The sequence below is a fragment of the Megascapheus bottae genome, chromosome 3, assembly GCF_031878675.1.
Source record: "Megascapheus bottae isolate mThoBot1 chromosome 3, mThoBot2.hap1, whole genome shotgun sequence".
NCBI lineage: Eukaryota > Metazoa > Chordata > Mammalia > Rodentia > Geomyidae > Megascapheus > Megascapheus bottae.
Window position 1 is genome coordinate 65,203,180 of NC_143511.1, and position 24,866 is coordinate 65,228,045.

The 24,866-nt window shown below is 39.5% G+C and overlaps 1 protein-coding gene and 2 long non-coding RNA genes across 3 annotated transcripts in view; 2 read left to right on the forward strand and 1 right to left on the reverse strand.

Moving 5' to 3' along the window:
* Positions 1 to 21,132, reverse strand: part of Grin3a (glutamate ionotropic receptor NMDA type subunit 3A) — a 151,666-nt gene extending 130,534 nt beyond the window's left edge. Inside the window, exon 1 of the mRNA XM_090330354.1 lies at positions 20,425 to 21,132. Coding sequence (XP_090186480.1) covers positions 20,425 to 21,132 — 708 coding nt within the window. The remainder of the gene's footprint in view (positions 1 to 20,424) is intronic.
* LOC150065705 (uncharacterized) overlaps positions 1 to 24,866 on the forward strand; it is a 724,813-nt gene that overhangs the window by 114,578 nt on the left and 585,369 nt on the right. The window lies entirely within an intron of this gene.
* The window catches only part of LOC150065706 (uncharacterized), a 112,385-nt gene that overhangs the window by 60,391 nt on the left and 27,128 nt on the right, over positions 1 to 24,866 (forward strand). The gene's annotated exons all lie outside the window — the stretch shown is intronic.

Genomic DNA, 24,866 nt, shown 5'->3' on the forward strand with positions numbered 1-24,866 from the left:
GCTTTAATGTTTTTCAATCAGCGAAGTGGATAAATAAATATGACTCATTCAGTGTCTCTGGAGACTTAAATGTTTCATGACATAATGAAGAGAGCAATGCAGAATACAAGCTTGATTGTATCACCTTGTCTGAGTTCATTCTTCCATTCCTTAAGCAAAGATTTGAGTAACAATATGATATGCAAGGCCCTATAGTAGGCCCTTGGATTGTAAGGGTAAACAAAACAATATCTACAATGAGATAAAAAAATACAAAGGGGCCAGGATTTTGGCCTAGTGGTAGAGTGCTTGTCTAGCATGAAAGAAAACCTAGGTTCGATTCCTCAGTACTACATACGTAGAAAAAGCTGGAAGTGGTGCTGTGGCTCAAGAGGTGTTCTAGCCTTGAGAAAGTCCAACAACAGTGCTCAGGTCCTGAGTTCAAGCCCCAGGACAAATGTCAGAAGAAAATATATGTTAAGGTAGCGAAATTATTATTCATTTATATTCTAAGTGCATTTAAAAATCACCATTACATTGTATGTATAAGAAAAATTTTAAAGTCAATGTATGCCATAGGTTAGTTAAATAAAGGCAGCCTCTCCAGACCATTATGATTCTTAGTATTGCCTGCTTTTTCAGAATCATCTACAAAAATTCTTGTGATCACTAGTTTAGTAACTTTTTTTGTGGTTCATAGGGCTTGAACTCTATCTGGGTCCACGAGCTCTTCATCTTAAGGCTACTGCCCTACCCTTTAAGCCACAACCCTACTTTCCCATTTCCATTTTCTAGTGATTAATTGGAGATAAGAGTCTCATGGACTTTGTGTCCTGGCTGGCTTTGAACCTCCATCCTCAGATCTCAGTCTCCTGAGTAGCTAGGATTATAGGCATGACCCACCATGCCTTTTTTTCTTTCTCTTTCTTTCTTTTTTTTAAAGATTTGGAATCACTGAAGAGTAAAGGGAAGAAGCCCAGTGATATAGGTGGGTGGGGCAAGCAGTAAATACTTTTATTTTGAAGTGACACTTGTTCCATGGGACTTGAATCAATATCATCAGTAGTTATTTATTTTCATGTGTATGTGCTGGTATTGAGATTTGAACTCAGGATTTAAGTTCTCATTTGGCTTTTTATTCATGCATAGTTGATGCTTTACCACTTGAGTCATAACCCCATTTCTGGCTTTTTGCTGGTTAATTGGAGCTAAGAGTCTCTGTTGAAAATCTCTGTTGGGGATTGTCAGAGGTCAGCCTCTTGAGTAGCTAAGATAATAGATATGAGTCTAAAATCAGTCTACAATGAATACTTCAAATACAAAGAGTAGTTATTATGATCCCAATGTATTTTATGAGTGAAATTTCTTTTGAGAGGAAGGATCTTGAAGTCAAGACTTCATGCTCTTATGGGGCTTTTTCACTCACAGCCTTTTGTTGTTTATGGCTCTATGAGTTGAGCCATACCTCCAGGCCAACATTTTGCTGGTTAGTATAGGAGTCAGACTTTTTTGCCCTGAGGGTATTAGTACCAGGATTTTATGATCTTCATCATAATGTTTATGAGTAGAAAGGATTAAAGGTGTGGCACACAAATAATAAGGTTTTTAAAATTCAGTTATGAGTGCACGTAGAATGGATATCCTTCCTTATCTTTCGGTGTTCTCTTGCTTCCAGGTGAAGGAATCCTTTTCTCCTTTCCAACTTGAACATATCCTACCCCTTTGTAGTTGCATCTTAACCGTTCATTTCTTGTTATGGTTTCAGGCCTATGTCATCATCTATTATTCAGCCAGACATTTGAGGCATTTCTGGTTAATACTTGACTGTTACAAATGCCTTGACATTTCCTAGACCTGAATTGTTGAACTAGTGACCCTCTAGTGCTGGCAGGCCCAAAGTTTATTTCTTCTTCTTCTTTTTTAATGTCTGACCTGTCAACATTCAAGGATATTTTTATGTTAAAAACTTTCCAATCTTGTTTCCTTCAAAAAGTCAAAACTCTGGCAAAGTTCCCTCCGAATAACAGCTGGGTGCAGCTGAGTAGTGGCTGGCTGCCTGCTTTGAAAGGTCGGGCACTCTTCTGTTACCTACATTTTTGTAATTCCCTACTGTATTATTTGGAAACTGTTTTTCCCCCTTTCTATTTCTTTCCTGGTTCCCTACTAGGCATGTGAATTTGAGATCTCTGCCCTGGGTTGTTATCTCTCAAAACTGTGCTTTTCAAATAGGAATCACTCAGGAGAGCCTGGGTGTAAAAAGCAGCTTTGGGGCCATATTAGATAATTTACTGAAACTACACAAGGCTGCAAATCAACAGTTTAAAAATGACCCAAATGGAACTTTGTTTTAAATGATTCCCCAGTCACACTTTGCACATGGCCTTAAATGAGACTCTTAGGCTAATATGGTCCCAAAGAATGATATCTGGACTCACCAGTGGACATAATCACCTGTGAAGCTGTTTGCTTGGGAGATAGACTTGAACTCCGGTGTGGAATACCAATACCTTGAAGAAGAGCTGGGGACTCTTAGCTGGATCTGAACTCTTGTTTGATTTCTTGATATTTGGGTTTGACAGCAGATGACAGGATAATATACAACCAACTCTTGCCTTTTACTTTTCTATTGACGATTAATTCCAGCAACTTTACTTTTTATCAACTCTGACTTCCTTTGAGTCAAGAATCTTTGGCTACACAATAGATTGAAATTGGCTGAAGGGAAGGGAATGTGCGTTCTGGCAGGCAGTGACAACAGTGCCACTTTTCTGTCACTTGGCTGCACAGGAAATTAAAAACTGATTTGGGAACAATGAAGGCAGTATGAAAAGTTTAGCAGGGTAGAAAAAATAGGTTTTCTATTTCTTATAAAAATAAATTTCCCCAAGGCCTTACTGCCCTAGCTTTGTGCTATGTCTTGTGCTAAATTCTGGGTAGTCCTGAATTCTGTCCACTAGAGTGATTGGGGACCTTCTTTTGTAAGGTAGTTCGTGCCCTTAGCTTTGAATCAAACCATTTGGAGAGATGAAGAGTTTTAGAAGACTTGAGAAACAGCCAGTGATTCAGCTTAATGAATAATTACTGAGTAGCTTGTATAAACTACAGACCATTCAAAGAACTCAGGGTTTAGTCTAGTGCAGAAGGGAGAGCCACATGCTAACAAAAAAGGAATGTATATGGTAAAAAAAAATCAGAGAAGTGAAAGTAATGGTAGTGGGAGATGGTAGATCCTGCTTCCTGCATGTAAGCAAAGTTCTAAGATTAAATTGGAGCATTGTTAGGCCGACCCAAAGGAAATGGCAAGCCCAATAGTGAGAGCAGCATGTGACTAAAGTATTGAAACAGCACTACCTATTTAGAACAAAGTGCAATGGCTTGGCAACAAGAAGTGAGCAAGAAGAGTTAAGCAAGGACCAGGTAATGAAAGGTCTGGAATTCCATACTAAGTCATTTAAAATTAATCTTATAGGTTAGTGTTTGGCAGAGTGTGGGTGGTTTATGTGGGTGATTTTAGGTTGTTCAGAGACTTGACATTAAATAACACTAAATCACAGAGTGAGAAACTTAATCCCTTTTCAATTAGCATTTAACCCATCTGTTTAGTCAAGGAGAAAGCTTTCCTTTGGTGTCCGTGTACCTCTAACACTTCTTTAGAACCTGGAATTTTCCTTTTTTTTTTTTTTTTTTAAATAAGGAGCTTAACTCCAGACCTCTGGCAGGGAAGATTACCTAGACAAAATTGTTTCATTTTCATTATCTACTTGCTTTTGATCAACTTGTATTTATGAAAGGCAGTCCTGGATTTCTGCTACTGTGGTGATGAAAATTAATCAATAAACATTTACTCAAAACACCAAGCTTATTAAAATTATATTAGAAATAGGGTGACAGAGATATGGCCAAAGAATTATGAAGGTGGTGTAAAAATGGCAAGTTTGGAACACGTGACTGTCGTTTTGGAAGAGTAGTAAAGGACTGAATTAGTCAACTAATGATGTTTTCTTTCTGACAGTTCTATGGAGCCTAAATTAGTGGGTTACAGGAATGGAGGCAGAGAAGACAGGAGGCTATTGTAGTGTAGAAGACAGTGTAGTCATGGTTAAGCTTGCCGATTTATTTCTGATTTTCCTACTTTTTCTGTCCTCTCTACTAATATAAGCATATCCTAATGATTTCCTGTACCTGTGCTCAGAGTTATAGATTGAATTGGTTACAAAACACAAAGATGCAAAAGTCTTCAATTGGATGCTTCCCCTCAAGTGTTAAAACTACACTTATAGGAAGCTTAGAAAGTGATTTGATCATTTCAGGTACCCTAACTATTGTAGAGTATCATATAGAAACAATGCAGTTAAGCTCTGTATTTTAAAAATTTCAGCTAATATATTTTTATGACTAGAAATAGGCTAGCCTTGATACTTAATCTCCTAAGTGGTTGTGTTCCTCTGTCCTAACTATTATCTATGTATTCTGCAAGTTCATCAAACTCCTTCTCCATTAGCCTTAAAGTGGGTTGTTGGATTTCCTAGGTTCTTCTCTCTTGACTAAAAGAATGTCTCAAGACATTTTTGTAACTGTATGGCAAAATAAAGCATGCCTATCTAGAATTAGCCAGCTGGATTCCATCTATATGATTCCAATTTTGATGGCAACATTCAAAGCATCATAATCAACATATGCTTTCTTTTCTCTATCAGGCCTGATCAAACTGTTGACTTCAACCACATCATTGTCATAAAGTTCATTTCCAGCCTGTATGACCTAGTGCTGGTGGGTTCTGATATGCACAGTAAACACAAGTGTTCTGTGATACTCTGTCTTCCTGCTGGAGATACTCTTCTGAGAACCTTTGGGTTGACTGCCAAGCTACAGTATCTTGAGCCACTGGAAGGCTGGGAATGGGTATAACTTCATTGTATGGTTGTGGACATCTTTTGACACTGTCTTCTTGGATTTCAAAACCTTTGGTTTGACTTATGCTTCCCTTTTCAGTTTGGTACCACCTTAGTACAGGTCTTGTTTGGGAAGTATGAAACTATAATTCCCTCTTTTGAGTTGTTGCAGATGAAGCAGAAATTACAGTATGACCATCTGGTCTACTACAGGAAGTTGGGACAAGGTATTTCTTCTTAGTGGTTGTGATTCTGGAACTATAACTAAAAGCCAAGTGTTTGGTTATCTTCCTTGCTCTAGATCTTTTTCATGTCAAACAAAAAGAGACTGTTACAGATAGCCTACAGAGCATCTACCTACACAGCTGTTAATATCAAAATTCTGCTGTATTATGAGTCCAACAGGAATTTGTGCCTCTGCTTGAGGTCTTCACAACCACAGATAACAGTGTTTCAATGAAAAACCAATCCCGACATAGAACATAATTCCTCTACAAATTGTGACAGTTTCAGTGTATATCTGTCATTCTATGTGAATATATAATACAGAAGTGGTTTTTAATATGGTGATTTGCATTTATTGATTTAAAAGAGCAATAAAAGTTTAAATTCCTTGGTATTTTTTTTTTAAAAAAAATTTGGTCAGTCATGGAACTTGAACTCTAGGCTTGGGTGTTGTCCCTGAGCTCTTCAGCTCAGGGCTAGTGCTCTACCACTTGAACCACAGTGCCACTTCTGGTTTTCTGGTGATTAATTGGAGATAAGAGTCTGACAGATTTTCATGCCCAGGCTTACTTTGAGCCTTGATCCTCAGATCTCCTATGTAGCTAGGCTTATAGGCGTGAAACCCCAGTGCTCAGCAAATTCCTTGGTATTTTTGTCGTTTCTGAGTATCTTAACTGAATATCACATTGGAAACGTTTGTTGTGCACATTTGTGAAAGGTGTTGTGGACTAGTATTGTAAGCCTTTTGATGATAGTTGGATGATTATTGATTTCTCTTTGGCTTTAAGAGAGGTATGTCAGAACCCTGGCATGTGGGGGTGGAGGGGTATGAAAGCTTTTATGAGCTACTCATGAAATATGGCAAATATGTTACTGTCTGTCTTTTTATTGACTTCATTAAGTCATTTTGGGGTAGGCATGGTGGCCTATGTCTGTCATCTCATGTACATGGAAGAATGAAGCATACTGATCATGGTCCAAGCCTGTATGCACCAAAGTCTGAGACCCAATCTGTAAAACAAGCTAAAAGCAGAAAGAAGTAAGAATGTGGCCCAAGTAGTGGATAAAACGCTTGCCTAGCTAGTGTGAGGTTCCAAGCTCCATCTTTAGTATTGCCAAGTTAAAAAAAACCTGTAAAATTTTTTATTGTGATGTTCATAATGTCCTGTTTTCATTCACAGAATGAAAATGTATCATAGTCACACTCTCCATTACTCCCTTTCATGTCCCAGCACGTTATCCTTACCCTGCCCACATCCACAATAATCTTTTTGCTTTCATGTTCCTCCCACCCATTGAGATTCCACAAGTAAGAGAAAAGCATAGTCTTTGTGAGACTAATTTATTTAAGTGGGCACGATGGTTGTGAAGTCCATCAATTTCCCTACAAGTGTCATATTTCTATTCTTTTCTCTTGTTGAATATTCCACTGTGTATATTCTCCATTTTCTTTATCATTCATTGCTGGTTGGGCATCTACATTGATTCTATATCGCAGTTACCATGAATAGTAGTGTGATAAATTTGAGTGTATAGATATCTCTAGTATATGCTGAGTTAATACTCCTTTGGATGTATGCCCATGAGTGGGACAGCAACATCATATGTTTATTTTGCATAAAGATCCCTTTCTTCTCACATCCTTACTGGTATTTATTTGATAATGCCATTCTGACTAAGGTGAGGTGGAATCTGACTCTAGTTTTGATTTGCATTACTCTGAACTAAATAATTTTGTATACTTATTGCTCAGAGTTTTCATTAGAAAAGCATATGTTCAGGTCTTTTGTCCACGTGTTGATTGAATTATTTGTGTCCTTTTTGTGTTTAATTCTCTAGTTCTTTATATTTTGTAGTTATTAATTCCTTATCTGGTGAATGTCTAGGCAAGGCTTTCTCCTATTGTAGGCTGTCTCTTCACACTGTCCATTATTTCAATTGCTGTGCAGGAACATTTTAATTTAATGCAATTCTGTTAGTTCTTGCCATTATTTATTCGGCTATTTCAGTCCCACTCAGAGTCATTGTTTATCCTTTGAAGTGTTTCCTCTATGTTTTCCTCTAGTAGTTTCAAAGTTTCAGGTCTTACATTAAAGGCTTTGATCCATGTTTGGTTGATACAGGTTTAAGAGATACAGATCTAGTTTTTGTGGTCTATATGTGGATATCCAGTTTTCCTAGCATTTGTTAATACAGTTGTTTTATTTCCCCCAGTGGATACATTATTAAAGGAAGTGCACCCCTTCTCAGTTTTATGAAATATTGATGTAATGATTCTTTGTTATTAAGGTGTGCCTTAAATCTCACTGGAGTGTTGGGGCTTGGAAAAAGAGAGACTATTACATAGTAAAATGTTATTTTGAGCAGGTAAATGACATGAAGTCAGGGAATTATATTTGATAAGCATTGAATGACTGAGAAAAAGAATGAATTAAACTTGTCTTAGGAAGTTAGCGGCAGTGTGCTACATGGTTCTATGGAAAAAACTAGAGATTTGGGGCCAGGAGTCTGCCTTAGTGGTAGAGTGCTTGCCTAGCATGCACAAAGACCGGGTTCAGTTCCTCGGGACCACATACATAGGGAAAAAAAGCTGGAAGTGGTACTGTGGCTCAAGTGGTAGAGCTCTAGCCTTTAGAAAAGTCCAAGGACAGTTCAAGCCCCATGACTGTCAAAAAAAAACCCTAGAGATTTACAGGTCATTCAAAATGTGTTTGTACTGAACAATAATTTAAAAATTTAAATGTTGGTGAGAAGATGTAATATGAAAATAAGGAGGAAGAATAGGAATGAGAGATTTAGCAAGGAAAATGAGAGAGCCTAGTGAAGAGAAAAAGGATGATTCAAGTATGTTATAAGATTTATTATAGGTGAGAGGAAGCACTTTGTTAAGATAACTTCAATTATTTAAAGTTTAAATTCAGATTTGGACACAGAACTGAAAAATCTAGCTAGAGATTTCTGTTCTTGCCACATCTAAAGAGATAAACTTGGAAGTTAAAATCTTGGGAAATGTTTTATAGCTATATAAGTTGGATTTATTGACTCATTATTTATATTGACTCATTTTAAAGTATGTCTACTAACAAATTGTGTCATGGATGGTACTAACCATAGTACAATTATTCAACTAATATTTTTTGTACTATTCAGGCCTACAAATATTGGTTGCAATATTCATGCCTACATTAAAATTTTTTCCCTCTTGAATTGTAATGTACTTATTTCAGAAATGGCATGGTTCACTTCTTATTGAACCCTCTGCTCAAGTGTTACTCTCAGAAAGAGATAACTTGACCAAGTATAATTGGACACGTTATTATCTAATCTTCCATTCTGCTTTGTTTTTCTATTCTATACTAGTCTTTGTCTAATAATATGATGTTTTATAGTTATGTCTAACAATATGATATTATATATTTGTGTTATCATGCCTTGTTGTCTGTTTACACTGCTAAGATGTGACTTCTCTGAGAGCAGAAGCTCTGGGATTTTGTTTACTGCTAGATTCTTAGGCTACATTGAGGATGTAACTCAAGAATCTGATTATTGCTGATTTGAATAAGGAGGGAGGACATGAAACTTGTGATTTAAAGGAAATGATTTATGTAGGTCGAACCCATCAGATGTCTGGAGAATTTTAACTACAGGATCAGAGAAATATAGTCGATTTTGATTTGAACTATCAGAGCAAATTCTCCTGTGGTGTGAATCACAATCCTGTATTAGTCAGTTTCAATGTGACTGAACACCTGACAGAAACACCTTATGGGAGGAAAGATTATACTTGATTATGGTTTCAGGTGTTCATGATTGGTTGACCCCATGTTCTAGGGTATGGGCATGTGAATGTGAGCTGGGGAGTCTGCCTTCTGGCAAATTGAAAGCAGTATCTGGGGTGGCCAGAGACAAGATACAGCCCCCCCAAGCACTCACCCCACTGGTTTACTTCCCCTTCCATTCCCTCCTCAAGTTTCCACTACCATCCAGAATAAGGCCATTCATTATCTTAACAAATGAAATATTCAGTATTTTAACAGCAATACTCCCTGTTTTTGAGTTTCATGGAGTGAGTTTCTCTTCTTTGCACCTGTACCTCCTTTGTCAGCATGCTCAATGGAAAATGAAAATGCTTTCAGTCTGCTTTGCCCAATACAGTTGCCTCCAGCCCTGTGAAGGCTTGACAGGTGATTTATAAGCATGAGCAACGTACTGCTAAATGAAGATGATTTTTCTTGAAACAGTAACTATATTAGAATAGAATCTCATATTAAACCACACAGCACTATGGTTGTTATTACAATGGGTCAAAGACAAGGACCATTATCAGTGAAAGATAATGAAGAGTAAGGAACAAAGAGGAAAATACATGATTGGGCCATGGAAACTAAACAGAGGGTGTTTCACAATAGTGCAAAAAAGAATTAATGTTTTGGTAAAATTCTATACATTAAACTATTATATATATGTATATATATATATTTGTCAGTCGTGGGACTTGAATTCTGGGCTTGGGCACTGTCCCTGAACTCTTCAGCTCAAAGCTACTGTCCTACCCCTTGAGCCACAGCACCACTTCCCATTTTCTAGTTGTTAATTGGAGATAAGAGTCTCACAGTCTTTAGTGCCCAGGCTGGCTTTGAACCACCATCCTTAGATCTCAACTTCCTGAGTAGTTAGGATTACAGGCATGAGCAACTGTGCCTGGCTTAAATGTTTTTTTTTTGTTTTTTTTTATTTTTTTAATTTTTTTATTTTGTAATTAGTAAAAGGGTTACATGATATTTGCCAGATAGAAGGTGCATTAATTCACATACATTGATACCCTTTCACATGTCTTGGTACCCATTTCCCTCCCCCGGCTTAAATGTTTTTAAGTGGAAAAAACTCCTGATTTTAACCAAAAGTAGTAAAATACATAAATAGTGCAGTAATTCATTCAAAGGCACTGTCATTACAAATAGTGAGAAACCATTAAGGACATGGGAAAATGTTTAAAATGCATTGATAAGTTCAAAAGAAAATTGATAAAATAATATGACTCATTGTACCTATATTTCTAGATTTCTGGTAGATTTAGGAATTATTTAAATTTTATTGTGATATTCTATTAACTTTCACAATGTTATTTTTATTTTAAAAGATTTTATTAACACTTTTTTTGCATTAGAGTTCAAATGTCATGTTTAACAAACAAATATTCAAGAAGGGACTCTCTATGTGTACATAATTTTAGAACATAATTAAAATTAAGCTGAGAGTTTGTATAATATAATATAACATTATGTCTATAGAGTATATATCCTATCATAGATTTTTATGTCTGTGTAGTTACATCTCTAAGACCGTGTCAATGACCTTGAGTGCCCGAGTATTGAGTCATCGCTCTTGTACTGTTTGGATCTATTATCCACATATCAAAGAGACCATGTGCCTTTTGTTCTTTTGGTCTTGTCTTAATTTTGCTCAACATGATTTGTTCTAGTTTCATCCACTTCCCAGAAAATGTCTATGTAGTCTGTTGACTACATAGAATTCCATTCACAATATTTTTAGAAGGAATATTGTTTTATAAATAGTGATTTAAACAAATTATTTGCCAAACACATTTTTTCATATCGCAATAGGAAAGTGGAAGAAATAGTACTAAAAAGAGTAACTAGTATATATTTCTACCTCCTTTCTCCTTCCTTCCTTTCCTCTCATCCCTTTTCCTTCTTTTCTGTCCTGTACTTACTTGTGCTTCAACTCATAGCTTAGACTCTGTTATTCACAACTGGCTCTCTACCACTTGAGCTATGGTTACTCCATTTCTATATTTTGCTGGTTATGTGGAGTCTGGAGGTGGGCCAGGAGTATGGCATTATGGTAGAGTGCTTGCCTAGCATGCATGAAGCGTTGAGTTTTATTACTCAGTACCACATACACAGAAAATGCTGGAAGTGGTGCTGGGGTTCGAGTGGTAGAGTGTTAGTTAGCCTTGCTCAAGGACAGTGCCCAGGTACTGAGTTCAAGCCCGAGGCTTGGCAAAAAGAAAAAAAAAAGGAATCTGGAGGATTTTTCTGCCCAAGGTGTCTTCAAACTCAGATGGTCATGTCACAGCCTGCTTAGTAGCTAGGATTACAGTGTGTGAGCCACTGGTACCCAGATCCAGTTTAAAGTTAGTAAATATCTTTAGTATCTTCAAACTCCTCTGGACACACACTTTAAGATATCTTACTTTATGGATTAGTTGCAATTATAAATATGCAGAGCAGCAGAGTTTAATCTTCTTAATAACCTAGGTTCTCCACTGTCAGAAGATGAAGAAATTAATAAATAGTTGTCCTATTAGGTGGAATCTGCATCTGCTTACAGCTATATTTCAGACACCACTAGATGGCTCTCTGTGTCTGTGGCCAGGTGAGAGCAGAGTCGATTCATTCAGATTTTTTTGTTTTTGTTTTTGTTTTCAGTTTCTTGTTGTTGTTTTTGAAATCGTTCGTCTTAAGGTAAACGTTGAAGCACAAAAATGTGCGAATTGCACTGTGTGCACTAAGCTTTTAAGTTTGTGGATCTGAATGTATCTCTACATCTGTCATCTATGGCTATATAGACACATGCATCTATATGTTGGTGTGTATCAGTTGCATTCATAACATAAATAAGCTAATTGTTTAATGTTAGCTCTGGTAGGAACTTATGAGTGGACTAGAATAAATACATTCCACATTTGAGTCAGATTGTGACTCCATCTGATGAATACAGGCTGTGCATTTAACTTTATCCTGGTATCATTTTTTTTTTAATTTAGCGACTAATTTTATTGCTTTAATTTATTTTTTTTCTTTAAATTTTCTGTCATAGTTATCTACATTGGGGTTACTGTTACATTCATAAGATAGTGAGTACATTACTTCTCAAACATTGTTACCCCTTCCCATGTTTTTCTCTCACTTTTCCTCCTCCCATCCCCATGTGATCATTTTAAATGCTAATTTTGACACATTAATGACATAAACACAAGCTCATAATATATTTGATTTTTAAAAGTCGTAATACTTACTATATTATCTATTCTTGTAACACGCACAGCTAGTTTTCCGTAGCTAAGCATTCCATATCTATAAATTCAACCAGCAGCAGATCAAAAATACTCAAAAAGAGGCTGAATGTTGTGACTCACACCTGTAATTCCAGCTACTTATCCTAGTATCAATTTTAATCTCACCATGTTAACCCTCCTTTTGTCTGTCAAGGCCTTCAATGCAGAAACAAAAACCAAAACATACATACAAACAAACAAACAAACAAATAAAAACACCAGCAGACTGCAGACAGATGTGTAGGTATAGGAAGTGCTCGGAACTGTTCACTTATGAAGTAAGTTGAGCCAATGACTATCCCTAAATGAAAGGAGAACAGCAGTGATAAGCTACTTCTATGCAATTCCTTCAAAAGGTTTCTGAGAGATACAAGTTGAGCTATTGTTTGGAAATAAACAGATTCATTCACTAAATGAGTCATAAAACTACAAAGCTAGACCAAAAAATATGCAGGCAAATCCCACATTTAATAGAACAATGCCATCAACTTGGACATAATCATGACCAATCTCTGACATCTATGCTAAGTTGGACTGTTCAGAAAATTAGTTTTAAAATTAATTTTCCTTTATTTTTTCTCCTGTTCTTTGATGCCACTGCCCTCTTAGAGTCACAAAGTGATCTTCCCATTCAAAGAATGAAATACACAAAAATGTTATTGAGTATTATCTGCAGACATGCATGGCTATGTGTGCTCATATATGCTACATTTGTAATCAAAGAAATAATGGCACTTAAAAGTCCTCCAAAGTAGAGAGCATCGAATATTTCTCATGGTCAGCATTCAATGAAATAAAACCCTTTTGTTTTATGGCTGTTTCTTTTCTCTAAGCCTTGATATGCAGCAATACTACTTACTATCACTTAAACTTTGGGTTATATTAATACAGAAGGAGAGGAAACAACTGGACCTTCCATTTATGTTTAGTTAGACTCTGTCTTCCCAGCATAACATCCTAATATATCAGTTGGATCATGATTAGTAGTGGGTGGAATAATTAATTATACCTTAGAAGACAAGAATCCAAGCTTATCCTCTCTTGAATTTTTTTTTCTTTGCCAGACACACAATACATAAACTGAAACAGAACCTGCCTTTTTAGACTAAGGTAGGCCAGTCACCTTCTATCTTTATGTCATATCCTTTTTGCACAAGTCTAAGTAGAAAAGAATATCATTGTTTTAACAAATTGCCAATAATTTAGTGGTTTAAAACAATACAATACAACCTTTTTCTTTTCTGTGACTGGTGGTAATAATCAGAAGTCAGTGACAATGGCCTAAAGTGTTGGGAGAGTTGTAATGTCTTTCTGGAGCCTGTGAAGAAAGAATCCATTTCCTTGTCTATTTGAGTTTGCAGTGGCTGTCTGTATTCCTTGAATGATGGCCCCATTCTCCATCTTGAAAGCATAACACTAAAATCTCTGCTTCCTGCACTGTATAAGCATAATCAGCATATTCTATGACTCTTCCTGTATCATTTTAAAGACCCTTATGATTTTCCTGGGCCAAGCTGAACATTATACAGCAACCCCTGCATGTCACTCATCTTCAAAGACCTTTTGGCCATCGATGGTAATAAATCCACTGGTTTAAAGGATTTGGGTATGGATTTCTTTGGTAGATCATGCTTTTGCCTACCACAGCAAAAAAATGAACTTACTCTTCCTCCATAGTTTCAAGCCTTTTTTTTTTCTCCCTTCAATCTCTCGGTCACTTTCTTCTTTTATTGGTCCAGATAGAAATGAAGGAATGTCAAAATTCAGAATTGTAGAATGCAGTGTGGCAGATGCTGAGAGGTATTTGTTTTCATGCCTACTTTTATAGATTCAATATCGCATTCTCAGTGCTCTGATTGCTGAGTGTGACAGTAAACAAAAGAAAAAGACAATAGAGTTTTTCCTCTCTATATTCCACTAACACAAACACTATCTGGCTACAGGAGCCCTACTACACACTTACACACTTGCCTAGGACACTGGTACTCAGTGGATTTGGTTCACAAGGTTTTTCAATCTATTTTTATTATCTCTAAGTAGTTATGCAAAAGGAAGGGTTACCATTCAGTGCATCGGTTTATAAATGCGATGCATCACTATCAATGTCATCTCCTTCATCAATTTCTCCCAGCACAATCCCTTCCTATTTTCCAAGTTTCATTGGTTATACAATGAAAATCATAACATTCAACACAAATTGTTATCTGGATATTATGAGACAAGGAAATTATTCCAGTATGAATCAATGTTCTGCTTTCTTTTCCTCTTTCTTTTTTTTCCCACTCTTGGGAATTGAAATCAGGGCCTGGGCGCTGTCCTTGAGCTTTCTCAAAGCTAGAGTTCTACCACTTGAGCCACAGCACCACTTCTGGCTTTTTCAAGGTACCTAAAGGTACCATGTTTCATGCATGCTAGATAAGCACTCCACCACTAGGCCACATTCCTGGCCTCTTCTGCTTTCTTTATCAAGAAAGATTTGCTGTAAAAATATCTTTGAATATGTCAAAGTGCATAATGGATTTTCACAGAATGAAGGGGGGTTAGGATGAACTCTGTGATGTCTACAGTGCGCATGAATGGTAAATTTACCTATAGAAAAAACGTGACCAGTGGGAAGAACCAAGAATTCTCAAAAACCTAGGATATTTCACAGTAGTTTCTATGGCTATTTCTAAGGTTCTAGGAACACCATTACATGTAAAATAAGTACAAATTACCATTGATACAGATACAGTACTATTGACTGTGTTCTTTTTTGTCCCTTTTTTGTCCATTTCTTCTGTGTGTTTTTTTTAAATTATACTGAAGGGGGAAATGAGATCCATGGGCAAAAAGGAGAGATCAGAGTCATGTTATAATATAAATCACATCTCATTTTGATCAAAAATTGACCACGAATGACAGATTAAAATTTACTAACTTTTAAAAAAATATGGTCATGCCTTGGCTGGACTTGAATTCATTAGTCTCTAGCTGGTATTATAGAGTCTAACACCTTGTTTGGAATATGATTATTCTTATTGAAGCATGACCAACAGCTTTCTACTAGTTGTATGGCCAATAATATAAAATTATCCAGTGCAAACAGATGCTGGAGGGGATGTGGCCAGGAGGGATCACTACTACACTGTTGGTGGGAGTGCAAACTTGTTCAACTACTATGGAAAGCAATATGGCAGTTCCTCAAAAGGTTAAACATAGAACTCCCCTATGACCCAGCAATTCTACTACTTGGCATTTACCTAATCATCCAGAAACAAGGACAGACTAAATCCATTAGCACAATGATGTTCATTGCAACACTATTTACCATAGCAAAGATATGGAATCAACCCAGATGTCCCTCAGTTCATGAGTGGATGAATAAGATGTGGTATTTGTACACAATGGAATTCTATGCTGCTGTCAGAAAGAATGACATTGCCCCATTTGTTAGGAAATGGAAAGACTTAGAAAAAATCATATTAAGTGAAGTAAGCCAGACTCAAAGGAACTTAGGCTCAATGGATTCCCTCATTTGTCAAAATCAGTAGAACCTTGGGCTCTCCTAGCAGAGATTTACAATAGAACAAAATGTAGATTCATAAGGCCACATAGAATGACGCTAAATGAAAGGACCTTCAGAATATAGAAGTAAAAGCCGTATGAGTGATTGTTGTCCTCAATGTACTATCTTATCTCTCATCTCTTTTGCTGTCCCTTGGTTATCTCATATTGTTACAGTATCTCACTTTGTTATTGGATATATTGTATATATGCTTATTTTGTTATTTGAAGTTGGATAGGGAAAGGAGGAAAACAAGATGAGGGGTGGGGGTGGGGGTGGGGGGAGGATAATGGGGACCAAGACATGAGAAAGGGTATCAATGTATGTGAAGTAATGCACCGTCTATCTGGCATATATAATGTAGCCCTTAGATTAATTACAATAAAAATATATGAAAAAATTATCCAGTGCAATTTTTACCTTCTCATTTGATTTATTAAGTGACCTGCTTTGCCAAGGAATGTTTTCTTGACTTGATAAGGACAGGTAACCAGTCCCATTTGCCCCAAATTACATGGTCACAGAAGGAGACTGGAATTTCTTTTGACCAATATTTCATACACTTTGAATTGTATTGCACTCTCTGAACCAATGTGGTTGAAATTTGACTGGGAATATTTATGAAATACAAGGTAATGGTACACAATGGTGACTTCTGCAACACTGGAATATAAAATGCTGAAGCATTAGACCCAAAGTAGTGTTCAGATAGCTGATTCAAACATAAATCAACTTTTAAGATATAAGGATGAAAATCAATAGCAAAATTATTTCTTATAAATTATACAATACTACTGTGGTAAATACAATTGAAAAAAGGTGGTAAGCAAGACAAGTTTCCCAGTAAATGATATCAAGAATGGTATCATTCTTGCCCTTCTTCTTCTAGAAATTAAATAAAGTACCAATTTGAAAAAAAATCCTTCAAATAATTGCAATTCTGTGTTCTTCAAGAGGAACCTGGAAAATACTATTCCTAGGAAAAATGTTCTTCATTTGACATTTAATTTGAAATCATTTATCTTTAAGTTGACCACAATTAGGTGCTACTATCAGCCATTCATCACAAATGGTAGAGAGCTACTTTGTCCCAAGAGAATTGCATACTGTCCAATGCTAGGAAAACCAACACAGTTGAAAGCAGATAGTTTAGGAATAGATGATCTTTTCTGGTCCCCTCACAAGGCACCTATGTCATTTTAACACTTCAACATTGTGTCCGTAGGTAAGTGCAAAAGTAGTACACTCTAGCCACATTGTAAATAGGCTTCATATTCAGCCCTGTATTTTCAGAGAAAATGACCATCTAAAAGTTACATTTGCATGGAAATAAAAACATACTAATTAGCACATATGGCTTCGGAGACAGACCAACAAGAGTTGGAAGCAGCAGTGCAGTGACTTTTGAATTTGTATCTAAACCAATTATTTTACGTCCTTATCTCTGCCTGATAGAACCAATATTAACATGGCATACATATCTTAGTAAAAAGGTGTAGCTGTCACTACCGTAGCAGGAATTAATTTGGAGAATGAATTAGCAGAAAAAGTAGTTTGGGCAAGGCAGAGAAAGAAAGAACAAGTCATGGAAATTACAACGTAACTTAAACTAGGTTCATATGCAGCATCATAATGCCAAAGGTCAAAGGAACAGAATAATTAATAGCAAGAAGTGATTTTTCTCACTGCGGTGGCTCAAGCTCAGGTGCAGATCTGAATATGTGCTAGTAAAGTCAGGAGTTGCAAAACGGAAATATATGTGATCCATTTGATAGGGAATGTTATATTAAACTTTCCTTATGTGGTGATATAGTCCCACTTTGGGAATACATATAGAAAAGGTTATGCATTAAAAGTTACACTTTAAAGGTTGTGTGTGTGTGTGTGTGTGCATGGGTGCACATGCGAGCATGTAGTTTACTAACTTAACTTTTAGTGAATTTCCCTGCTTAAAGGAACTTGGTCCCTTCCAAGCTGATGATTATTGATTTTAAATAACTTATTTACTGAAATGAACTATTATTCATTTCTCAATGGTTTTATAATCTCAGTGGTATCTTCCATTTAATAGCTCTGATGCACCCATTATTTATTAATTAAAGCCATCACCTGGGAGAAATTAACAGACAAAAAGAAAGTTAAGAGAAGACAGTTGTAGCTATTTCTACTCTATAAGCAATTCTGGCTCATTTGAACAAGGAATACAACTTTATGTCACTTATGGGTAATTCCACTTTTTTTCCCCCAAAATACTTGATTCATTCAGGCACTGATACAACCAACAAATTAGGTCACTGGCAACAGACTCCAAGGATAGTGGCTAAATCAAGTCAATTTTATTTAATGTGTAAAGTCACTTTGACATCCTTTTATATTTAAAAATCACATCAGCGTGGTAGAGAGAGGTATACCTCTTAGGGGAAGCAAGGGGAAGTTCAGCCATCAGTTTTGCTGCAAGTACAGGATGGGTATTTGCTAGAATTATGCATTATAGTGACTTGACATTGAGCAGGACATTTTCAATATAAAATAGAATATTTAAAGATAGTAAAAGTAAAGTAAGACAAGTCAGGTCTGTTTGAATTTAAAAGTCCAGGGGAGATGAAAGAAAACGTAGGAATCAGAGATGAACTAGGTTGGATTCGTACCATATATTTGCTCCTTTTCAAAATGTGCACCATGAAAGTAACTATGACAACACGATTTAGGATATGTTTCTGTATTGAAATATACAAGTCAATCCACTTCTCCAAGTATTTATTTTATAGTCAGCTTGTAAGCATCCCTGAGAGGCTTTATCCCCTCTAGTGGTCTAACAGCCTCGAAGTTTGCTGATTCTAGAAGCTGCATCATGGCTTTTCTCATCCCTTTTTGTAATGTGCTGTGGACTGCACACATCCATCATGGAACACAGATGATTTCCCTTCTAGCTAAGGAACACTAATATGGGGGAAAAACTTGCTATTTAAGATGCGTGCCAAACAATCTGCAAATGGAAAGGAGTCTGGAGGCTGTGACTGTTATTGGCAACTTCTGAAGTATTAGGTAATAAAGAAGCAGCGACGAGAAGCCAGTGATGCTGACTCCTGCATCTCATTAGGTCAAATTCTTCACCTGTATTAATAATGATGCACCCTGTGGATGCAATTTCATGTTTATCACACCCTGGGCCAGTGAAAATGCTGTGTAACTATGTTTTCTAGGCCTTCCCATCTGCTGCCTCTTGTTATTCAGATTTGGATGACAGAAATATTTTAGATCATTCATTAATATTTCAGATAATTCGTTAGATATTAATTAGCTGCTATGTAGATCAAGTCTTTTTGACTCATCCTTAAAAAAAGAGTCTTTCAGACAACTAAAAGTAGTTTGTACTTGTCCTGCCTAACATGAAAAATGTAAGGTTCAATATTCTAGAAAATAAATCTTTAGTGCTCCACTGAAATTTTTGGCATAGATTCTGCACTCACTTCTACATTGCTCTTACTCATTTTAGCTTTTATCTCTGTATACATCTATTGGAAGTGAAAGAAAAGAGATAAAGCAATCCTTTTCTAACTCAATGAACAGTGTGAAAATGATTTAGAATCAGAATTCTTCCAGATTTGGCTTTTCTGTTAAAACACTGACTGTGGTTTATCAAATATCAAAAGTTTCCTTAGTTTTTTCAGTTGTTAAACTGGGTCCAGCAGTTCGTTATCGATTTGCTTCATAAATACTTTGTTGCTAGACTTAATGCCACCTGATGTTATGATAAAAGCAAAACTATTGATAAAAGGGCCCTCTATCTTTTCTTTGAATATTTATCTCCTCACAGTTCCTCAACAGTTAAGTTCACAAGCAACTTCTTATATTGGAAATACATTTAAGTTTTTTTTTCAACCCTTAGGAATCTAAATTGTTACATTCCTTTATTCTTAGTGGGAGCAGTAATGATCAAACACAGCAACTGCATAGCTACTCTGCACTCCCACTGTATGTAGAACGAAGCCAGGGACAAAGAACCCTCAAACCGATCTCCTCAGCATTTGTTGGTTCAGGCTTTCTAGTATTATTTCTAATACTTTTCAGTATCCAAGACTCAGAACCACTCCTCAGCTTCTGCTTCTAGACTATTGGCAGAATTTCTAATCATTCAAAGGGATCGATCCCAAGCCCTGGACTCTGCACCCCCCTTTCCTAAGGCTCAGGCCCCCACTGGACTAGAGAGCAGAAGCTGCCTTTTCTGTTACGTGCTCTCAGAGTTCCCCAGGGGAGGGCTGGGCTAGGATCAATCACACCAGCAAGCCTGGTGTTATCCACACCCCCATTCCTTGCTCTAGCCACCTGAGCCCCACCATCGCTCTCCAGGGTCCTGAACCCCAACTTCTACTCTAGTTTCTCTCAGGAAGCTGGTCACAACAGCCTGATTTTTTCCCCCTCCTGTTCCCCTTCCTCCGTTCCCTCCCATTCATCCACGACGCCTCACCCTCTTCACTTCCCATGTTATTTTTCCACCTCTCGGGGGTGGGGGAATGTTTCCTTCTACTTCTATCAAGGCCACACAACCGACCACTCCCGGGCCAGCCCTGAAGCCATAGCAAAGTTATAAAACCCAAGTTCCCACCCCACCCCAAAGTCCCTCAGCCCTTTCCACAGGCTTCTGCCCCCTCTCCTCGCCCCCTGACCCCGGTGGTCCTGGCTTCCCGGACGCCCCTCACCTGACTCTCCCGTGGAAACTCGTGGCGCACGATGCTGATGACGGGGATGTGAAGGAAGGAGCTGACCAAGTCCAGCTCCATCATCTCGCCCTGGCTCTGGGGGAAGGCCAGCAGCGCCGACACCCCCTGCACCACCACGGTGTGGCACACGCTCTGCAAAAAGGAGAACGGGTCGCTGCTCCGCGGGGAGCTGGGCGAGGAGAAGGGCCACAGGGGCAGGTCGCCCAGGCCCGCCTCCATGGCCATCACCACTTCCAGAGACAGGTTGTAAGGCAGCAGCCCTTCCACGCGGTTCAAGTTGTCCACGGCGAACAGCAGGGCGTCCCGAGGCCATAGCGTCTCAGTCCCCCAGCCCTCCTCGTCTGCCTTCCGGGCACCGGGTGGCCCCCGGCCGTGCAGAGCACTCCCCAACCGGCGTGGGCCCTGGGAGGACAGCGGGGGCCACGCGGTCCCCGGTTCTGGCTCATCCCTCTGGGCATCTGCCCGGCTGCTGTCCGGAGCGCGGAAGGTCACTCGTGGGGTCGTGGTCCAGGGTTGCAAATGCACCGCGCCCACCCTCACCGCGTGTCCTATGCGCTTGAGGATCTGGCAGGGTTGCGGGTGCGAGGAGGAGCCGGGCACCCCGGCGGCGGCCAGGACCAGTGCGCAGGGCGGCGGCAACAGCAGACAGACCGTGCTCAGCAGCCACCACAAACTCAGTCTCCTCATTACTGAGACCCGCAGGGAGAAAGCGCGCCCCCTCCCGCGCCCCGCTCGGCCCTCTGCAGCCGCCGCCTGAGGTCGTCGTCTCCTCCTCCTCCTCCTCCTCCTCTTCCTCCTCCTCCTCCTCCTCCTCCTCCTCCTCCTCCTCCTCCTCCTCCTCCTCCTCCTCCTCCTCCTCTTCCCACCACTCCTCCTCCAGGTCCCGTGCGCAGCTTCAGTGGTCGCGGTGGAGTGGACCCACCGACCTGGGCGCTCTCCTGGCCATCCACGCCCGGACCTAGCGGGCCCTCGGTCGTCGTCTCCGATCCCGCGCCGCCCAGTTTGGTCCGCTTGGCACCCTCTGCCCGCCTGGTCCCTCCCGGGCGGAGCGGAGCAGAGGGGCGACCGGAGCGCAGGTCACCCGCGGCGGCTGGGGCGCCCCATCTGCAGGGCGCCTGGGGGCCCTGCGCGCAGCCCGGACTTCCAAGGGGGAGGACCAAGACCGACGCTCCTTCCCCGCTTAAAGATTCTGTCTCCGTTGCCACCTAGGCGATGCCTACTTCTTGGCCGGGGTCGCGTGGGGCAGGGCGGTTCACTCCCGGGGTGCGGGCAGGAAGCAGCCCCAGGCAGCTGGTACGGCCGTCGGCCCGCCGCCCGCGCTCTCCTCCCGTGCCGGCTTCATCTGGCTTCTTCTGTGGCCGCCGCCGCTTCTCTGGGCTTCTCTTTCGGGGTTCTGTCCTCCCCTGCCGTTCCCCGCCACTCGCTCCCCGGGAGGAGCGACGCGACTGGCCAGTCAAGGGTGGATCTGCTGCCGGCGAGCGCTCCGAAGTTCTCCCCGCCCGCCCGCCCGCCTCCGCCGACGCCGCCTGCCGGTGGCGGAGCCCTGGCGCCCGGCCGTCGCTTGGCTGCGCTAAACGCTCACGGATGGTGGAGATGCCCTGATGGCACACCCCCGTGGCACACCCCCGTGGCACACACCCCGCGCGCCCCCGCCGGCGTCTCCGCCCTCAAAGGCTCGGGAGGCTGCGGTCTGCGAAATCCAAAGCATTGAGGGAGTTCAAGACTTGACTGTGGCGCAGAAGATCTGAAACGCAGGCGCAATGTGACCCGAAGGACCTTCCTTCCTTGTGGCACTTGAAAGGTTTTCTTTAGTTAAGGGTATTAAAGCAAGAATTATTGACACATTACAGTTTTTTTGTTGTTGTTGTCGCGGTAATGTATAGAGGGGTTACAGTTACATTCATCAGATGGTACATTACTTCTCGCACGCTGATACCCCTTCTTATGTTTTTTGGTCCCCGTTTCCCACTCCCCCAGCCCTTCCCAATCGTCTTGTTTTCTCCCCCTTCCCTTCCCTATTTCAAATAAACAAATAAATGTATATACAATATACCAGGTAACAAACTCAGATACAGTAACCACATGAGATTAACCACAGGGGGTGGGGGGGGAGAGAAAACTAACAGTGCATAAAGAACAACAATCACAAAGATAAATCTCTTGTTTCCATATCCTAAAGTTCATTTCATCTAGGACTCTCCCAGCAGAGGATCACAATAGCTCAAAAGCTATGTACATCTGGTCATATAGGATAAGCGAAATAAACTCTAGGATATGGAAATAAGAGGTTTATCTTTGTGATTATTCACACATTTAAATCTCCTCCACCTTCCTTTCTTTCTTATTTCTTTTTCTGTTTTCTTTTTTTAACTCTTAGCATGTGGACCTTTGCATTTTTAAAGGATTCTTTTGCTTGCAGGCTCTTAGAATGAAACTGAAGTAAATTCAAGGCAATTATTTGTTCAAGAAATTAAATTGATTCGTATTACTTTTAGACTTTGCAAGGCAGTGAAGTGCAGTTCATAGTCTAGACCAAGAGACTCGCAGGTGACTGTTTCTAGAAACTTCTTTTGTCTGTATGGCAGTACTGTGGGTCAGTGGGTATGTGATCTACTGTTTTCTTTCACAGTTTGAAAAATTCGACATGAACAAGGAAGAGTGAAAGGCAGGATTGTGGTTTCCACACATCTACTAGATTAATTTTATGTTGTCATAGTATTATTTACAAGGAGAGTAGAACACACACACACACACACACACGGATCAGCAAACCTCTGTGATTAGTGACTCCCATTCCAATACCACTTCCAGAGAATCATGACCTTGGCAATTTGTTTCACCTGACCTTGCCCTGCTGTTGGTGTCTTCTAAATTATTATGGAAATGCAGCTAGCTTTTCACTCTAGAGAGTTGTTTGATTCATAAGGGAAAGGAAAGTTTCTATCTCAGTTTAAATTCTTGGGATGAAGAAGCTCTAGCTGAATTAAAAAAAAAAAAAGGATTCCAAGCAGGTGAGAAAGTGAGTGCTGTTTTCCTCTGAGCCCAAAATACCATTTTTTTCCCCTCTAGCACCCCAGTCTTGCAAAATGTCCAATGAGGATAAAATAAAAACGATTGCTGGATCTAAATCAAGAGAATCTTTCTCTCTCCTCATTCTTAAGGCTTGAGAAAGCATGGAGTAGATGGGGGTAAAAGCCTGCTGGCAATTTGCTCTTGTTCCTAAAGATACCACTGTTTGAGATCTGAATAAAGAAATTTCACAGTTCTGGCATTGCTGGAATATTGAGATTCAGTCTGTATAGTAAGGAGATGTGCTTGTCTGAGTCTGAGCACATGTATATACAAGAGCATGCAGTATTTCCAGTTCTGACCATGGCTTAGCATGGTTGGCTGAGCACTTGGCATTCCACATATGTACAGCTCAGGATCACCACAGAATAGAGGGCAATGAAGACTTATTTGATGGGATCTCAGTTGGCATCTTGTAGACTGATGCGCTTTAAACTCATCATAGGCTAGAGAAAATGGTGGTACTGATCTGGTCACTCACAGTAGAGTTCTGAGGGTTGTCCTGCTCTCTCTCATGATAAAACTGAAGTTCCGTGTTAAGAATTCTGAGTGAACAAGAAAAAACAGCTCTTCCTTTTCTGTTTTGTTTGGGTATTTCCAATTTGGATGCACCTTTTTTTCTTGTCTTCTTTTGGATGCCTGACTCTGTTTCCATTTTACTGTGGTTAAACATCTGATATGATTCTTCTCTCTCTCTTTTTCATATTGCTGTTTTACTTTTCCCTTCATCTTCTCTCCATTTTTCCCTGCCTCCAAAGCTCAAAGTGTTCCAAGTATCAATTCTACACTAAACTATTGACCTGCAGGAGCTGTGTCAAATGTTGGAGTAGAGTTGTCCTAAGAGTAGGTAAAGAACCTTTACTAGGAAAAATAGATTCTTGTTCTTTTTCACAAAGTTGCATAGTTAATGCCTTAACAAAATGCTGCTGATGAGCTTATACTCTAGTGGGAGAAACAGATAATGTAACATACGTAGGACATATTATTTAGTGCCATGGAGAAATATAAAGGAATAAACAGGAAGTATGGGGAGAATTGTGAAATTAGATAGGAAAGCCTCACTGAGAAAGTGACTTTTGGATAAAGATGTAAAGGGATGTGAGGAAGCAACTCATGTGAATGTACAAAGCAAGGCTTTCCAGATGGAGGAAGCAGCCACTGCAAGAGTTTTGAGAAAGTAATATCTCAGGAATAGCAAGAACTCCATTAAGACTGGTGCAAAATGATGTAGGGTGAACGTTGGCAGTTCAGGCCAAGAGGCCATAAGATGGCAGACTGTATAAGCCAAGGAGAAATTTTGCCTTCTATTTTGAGTAGCTTGAGATGCATGAGGTTAAAGGAGTCAGCAGAAG